The 6,000-nt window shown below is 41.3% G+C and overlaps 1 protein-coding gene across 1 annotated transcript in view; it reads right to left on the bottom strand.

Annotated features, from left to right (window-relative positions):
• Positions 1 to 205: 205 nt before the first annotated feature.
• The window catches only part of LOC139159306 (vomeronasal type-2 receptor 26-like), a 30,085-nt gene continuing 24,290 nt past the window's right edge, over positions 206 to 6,000 (bottom strand). Inside the window, exons 5-6 of the mRNA XM_070736629.1 lie at positions 2,822 to 2,948; positions 206 to 1,110 (exon numbers count right to left, since the gene is read on the bottom strand). Of these exons, the coding sequence (XP_070592730.1) occupies positions 206 to 1,110; positions 2,822 to 2,948 (1,032 nt within the window). The remainder of the gene's footprint in view (positions 1,111 to 2,821; positions 2,949 to 6,000) is intronic.

The raw sequence follows: 6,000 nt of genomic DNA, 5'->3' as shown, positions 1-6,000 counted from the left end.
AACCTGCCCTTAGAAATTGTTTTTTAAATGTGGGTATTCCTTAAAGAAAAAAAAGCATGATAAATTGTAATGAATGGATGTACATCTAGAGCATCAGCAGAAATCAAATTCTGGAAAAATGGTGATTTAACGGGACCCCAATGGATAGTATGGTTTTGTGCTTGCTAGATGAGGCTCTGGAAAGACAGTTCCAAAATAATGCAATCTATACTTTCATTTTTGTGGTTAACTGCTCTCTTGTATTCAGCTCAGGCCTCAGTAAAATAATATAGCTCTTGGGGAAAAAGATGCAGCCCAGCAAGCCAGCACTGGATGCCAAGATGGAGAAAATCTGCACAGCCACCATGTATTTGCCCTTGGTACTCAAGTAGGTGGGCACAAAGGACACCCAAACACTGCAGAAAACCAGCATGCTGAAGGTGATAAGCTTGGCTTCATTGAAGGACCCAGGAAGTCTGCGGGCCAGGAAAGCCACTGTGAAGCAGATGACAGCAAGGAAACCCATGTAACCTAGGGCAGAGTAAAACATGACAACAGGTCCTTCATTGCATTGCAGGATAATCTCTTCAGGGTGTGAGTGCTTGTCTGTGTCAGGGAAAGGAGGAAAGATTCCCAGCCAGATTGAGCAAATTATAACTTGGACAGCAGAGGAAACAAGAACAAGAACATTACCCAACGTCTTCCCAAGCCATCTCCTCAGAGTGTTCCCTGGCTTTGTTGCCAAGAAGGCCAGCACCACTGTGATGGTTTTGGCTAACAGAGAAGAAACAGCCACTGAGAAAATGATAAGGAAGGCTGATTGTCGGAGAAGACAGGTAGCTTTCCTTGGCTGGCCAATGAAGAGTAAGCTAGTGAGAAAGGAAAGGAGGAGTGATATGAGTAGAAGGTAGGAGAGATCCCGGTTGTTGGCTTTGACTATTGGAGTTTCGTGGTATTTAATGAAGATTGCTAACACAAAGGCTGTGATGAATGACAAAAATAGAGCAAAGGAAACCAGGATGATTCCCAAATATTCTCCATGTGACAAGAAGGTTATAAACTTTGGTAGACAGTGATCTCGGTGTTCATTTGGATGCTGATCTTCCAGACATCTAGTGCAGTAGATTGCATCTGTAATGAAGGAGAAGATTTCCCTTATTTATCCTTTGCAATCTTAGTTCTCTGCTCGTCCATATTTTAAAAATTCCTGTTCACACTTTTCTTTAAAAAAAATAATCATCATCTGAATTATATTCAAGGTTGTTTCAATAGGTCAGAATGATTACTTGAGTGTTTCCCAACCCTTAATGCTTATTCTAGCTCAAATTATTCAATTGTTCCCAATGAAACTTCAAAATCCACCAGAACCACGCAGTCATGAGGGGTGGGAAAGGATATGCCAAACTCTGCCAAGACAGAATATCCATAGGTATACATCTGTGACAAATATTCCTTCAGTTCTGTGGTGGGCTACTCCCACTTCAGCCCGGTTCTAAGAACCCATAGACTTGGCGGCGGGAGACTCCGTCCACCTGCACATGTGTAGAAGCGTCACACGAATTGGTAATAAAGGGCTTTGGAATCAACTACTGCTTCAGTCCCTATTCATTAAGTTGCTTCAGTAAAACCGCTTGTCCAAAAAAAGAAAAAGTACAACAATGGTTCAATGAGCATTTCTGGTCTTGATAGAAAAGTCCTGTGGTGATGAGTTCCACAAGAGATGTTCCACAAGAGATGTTGATTGGAAAACAATAAACATGTTTTGAGTTTCACACCATGACAACTGGACACAAGAACAGTTTTTCCCTGAATGCCATCACTCTGCTATAGAAATAATTCCATCACCACTGTCAAACTATTCACTAAGGCTGTATTACTATTACTACTAGTCTTCTCATTGTTTCTATCACCCATCTCCTATCACCTATCTGTATGACTATAATTTGTTGCTTGTATACTTATGATTTATATTAATATTGTTTCCTGATTGCTTATTTTTACCCTATTGTTGTTGTTATTGTTGCTGTTGCTGTTGTTGTTATTACTACTACTACTACTACTACTATTATTATCTATCCATCTACTTCCTACCTACCTATCTACCTATCTATCCATTCATTCGTCTACCTATCCAGCTATCTTTCTATCTAGCTATCTTTTGCCCTCCAGTGGTGTCGTGAAACTTATTTTAAGAGCCAGTTACCCAGGCCCAATATGTCCCTGAAACAAGAGTTTTTATACTATTTAAGGGAAAACAGTTCCACATAGATTACTGATCTGCTGCTATGTCTCAACAAATCTCAAATTGTCTTCCTGTGTCATTTCTTCTTCCTCAAATTGAAATAATTGCTAAATACAGAACATACTTTTAATACCGTTTGCATAAAGTGGTGGGATTCATCTGGTTGCCACCAGTTTGGATGAACTAGTTGTTAAATTACCTCCTTCATTCCAGCTATCAAAGTGGATCCTGGGTGCTGCGCTGCAATGGAAAAACAGACAATGGAGCAGCTGGCATGGAGGGAGGAGCAGGCTACTTTCCCCATTTCTTCTTCCTGCTCCTCCTCCTTCCCTCTTGCTGGCGGCTCCATTTCCCATTTTATCTATTGTAGCCTAGCGCCTGGGATCCATTTTGATAGTGGAGGGGGGATTCAACAACTGGTTCACTCAGGGTCAAGTTGGGCATTGCGGGAGAATTGTCCCACATGTGCAGTTGGAGCTGGATGAGAGGGATGGTTCATCTCTCCCACAACGGCCAAACTGACCTTGGCCGAATTATTTGAATCCCACCACTGATTTGCAATCATTTTCAATAGCCTGTTCTTCTTCCTGAATCACTCACCTTCCTGAATGGAGATGGCTCCCTTTGCACAAGGAATGCAATCATAGCAGCAAACAGGTCGTCCTCGCTGAATCACTTTGAGGAACCCAGGACGGCATCTTTCCACGCATCTGGAGGGTGGCAAGCTCTAAGCAACAAAGCAATAAAAATAGGATGCCTTTACTAACTGGGAATAGGACTGTTGCTGAAGGTGAATGGTAAAAATGTAATAGAATATAGACTTTCAGAAATATATATTTTATCATTCACATGTCGGAAACTCCTATATTTATGGCATGTATTGTATTGTACTGGGGCATTGATGATGTTATCTAGTTTGACCAATGAAATCTCTGCAAGAAAACAGGCATGGGGGAACTGAGACATCTCCCCCGGGCATATACAATTTATGAATGGTATGTGTGTATGTATGTGTGTTTAGAAAATGGGGTTTTTAAAATGTTTTTAGTAGAAATTTAGATTTGTTGTAAACTGTTTTCTCACTTTGTTGTGAGCCGCCCCAAGTCTGCGGAGAGGGGCGGCATACAAATCTAAATAAACATAAACAAACAAACATAAACATAAACAAAACAACCACGTTCTCCAAGCACTAAGGACTCCACATTTTGAGTTGTTTCAAAATGAGAAAAATGGTGTGATTGTCTCAGCCTTGCATCCTTCTAAAATGAGGGCCCAGATTATTGGGGGCCATATGGTGATTCTGTAAATAGCAATAGCACTGGGACATACAGGTGGTGGACAAAAAAATGGAAACACTTTTTGGCAAGTTTTGCCCCCCCCCTCTATGTCCCAGTGCTATTGTTATTTTGAGTCATTTTGAAATGAGATGATGGAAAATAAACTTAGAACAAACAATAAAACAATCAATCAATCAAACAAACAAACTTCAATCCTGAACTACAGCATTCTCTTTTATCAATATTTAAATATTTAATATTTAATTTAACTATTTAATATCTACATGAATCCGCTGGGCAAGATCAACCGACAGCATGGGGTGAGGTATCATCATTATGCTGATGATACACAGTTATACATCTCCACCCCATGCCAATTCAATGAAGTGGTGGATGTGATGTGCTGGTGCCTGGAAGCTCTAAGGATCTGGATGGGGGCCAACAGGCTCAAGCTCAACCCAGACAAGACCGAGTGGCTGTGGGCATTTCCTCCTAAGGACGCATTGATCTGTCTGTCCATTGTTCTGGGGGGGGGACACTGTCCCCCTCAGATAGAGTCTGGAACTTGGGCATTCTCCTGGACCCACAGCTGAGTCTTGACCATCATCTTTTGGCTGTGGCCAGGGGGAATTTTGTTCACCAGTTGAGGCCCTATTTGGACCAGGAGGCTCTATGCACAGTCACTCAGGCTCTCCCGTCTCGATTATTGCAATGCACTCTACATGGGGCTACCCTCGGAGACTGCAAATAGTCCAGAATGCAGCCGTGAGAGCTGTAAGGGTATGCCTCAGTATACCCATATAGCACTTATGGTCTGCAAGCTGCTCTGACTTCTTATTAGTCTCTGGGCACAATTCAAGGTGTTGGTTATTATCTATAAAGCCCTATATGGCTCAGGGCCAGACTATCTACAGGACTGCCTCTTGCCACATACCTTCTGTTCTGGACCTGGACTGGGATCTGGCTGGCTGCTCCAAGAATACGAGCTTACAGGCTTGTAATTTTTAAAACAGCATTTCTTTTATTTTTCCTTCCACTTTGGATTTCATCATTTACAGTTCCGGCATGCAAAAATGCATTCCAATCACACAGATTAAATTAGGAAGTTCTAATTCTTTCTAAAATAACAGGCTGTCTACTTCAAAAACATCTTCTTATCTCTGGATCAGGTCTACACTATTAAAAAACAGTTTATCATGCAATATGGAGGACAGAAGGAAAAGGGGGGACATGATCGAAACATTTAAATATATTAAAGGGTTAAATAAGGTCCAGGAGGGAAGTGTTTTTAATAGGAAAGTGAACACAAGAACAAGGGGACACAATCTGAAGTTAGTTGGGGGAAAGATCAAAAGCAACATGAGAAAATATTATTTTACTGAAAGAGTAGTAGATCCTTGGAACAAACTTCCAGCAGACATGGTAGATAAATCCACAGTAACTGAATTTAAACATGCCTGGGATAAACATATATCCATCCTAAGATAAAATACAGAAAATAGTATAAGGGCAGACTAGATGGACCATGAGGTCTTTTTCTGCCGTCAGACTTCTATGTTTCTATGTTTCTATAAAACTCACTTCTCTGGAAATGGCATATGCCTCCATTTTGTTTCTAGCACTTTGAAGAAAAGCATCCATCTTTTCCGGTCAATCCCGGATGTGATGTAATTAATTAACACACTCTGAATAACATATTAAAACCTCTTCCCAATTCATCTTTTGTTTTCTGTTATCTTCTGAACTTTGCACTTAACCAAGGACTCTCTTATACATCCCCGTTATCTGAATAAGCATTACTCTGCATACATTCATTGAATGGCTGTTCTATTTCATTTTCATCTTCACTAGCCTCTTAAATCAGGATAATTAACAGCTTCTACATTGTCTTTGTCTTCTGAATCTGACATTTCCAAAGGCTGACAAGGAACACTCACAACACCAAAATCTACATGAAAGTCAAAAATCAACTCAGGTGCTTCAAAGTCTCAGGCATCCACCCAGAAGCAATTTCCAGGCCTGTCTCCTGACCATTCGACCAAGTACTGGAAATGGTTGTCAAGCCCAAGATAGTCCTGGATGCCAGTAATGTTCAAACAGGGCAGAGGAACGTGGAGTTTGGGCACATGGTGTGGAACAGGAACAATAACAGGGGCTGGAACTGGCAGGCAAAGTGGAGAATCAGGGGTCACTGGAACAAGGAGAGAATGATGAAAAACAGAGTGTACATGCATGGAGCTGGGCAAGGTGAGACAGTAGGTCACCGGATTGATTACCTGTTTGACAGGGAAAGTTCCTATGAAATGTTGGTCAAGCTTGCAGCTGGGTTTTTTGGAGAAAAGGTATTTGGTAGAAAGCCAAACTTGATCACCAATGGTCAATGGTGGAGTGTCTTTCCGAGAATGGATGGCAAATCATTTGCAATCTTCCTTGGCTTTGATCAAGGAACATTGGATGAGGTCGTGAACAGCGCGTAGTTCAATCAGGAATTCCATGGCGACT

This window comes from Erythrolamprus reginae, chromosome 2, assembly GCF_031021105.1.
Source record: "Erythrolamprus reginae isolate rEryReg1 chromosome 2, rEryReg1.hap1, whole genome shotgun sequence".
In the NCBI taxonomy this organism is placed as follows: Eukaryota; Metazoa; Chordata; class Lepidosauria; order Squamata; family Dipsadidae; genus Erythrolamprus; species Erythrolamprus reginae.
Note: the sequence above shows the minus strand (reverse complement) of the source record. Positions and strands in the feature narration are given on the sequence as shown.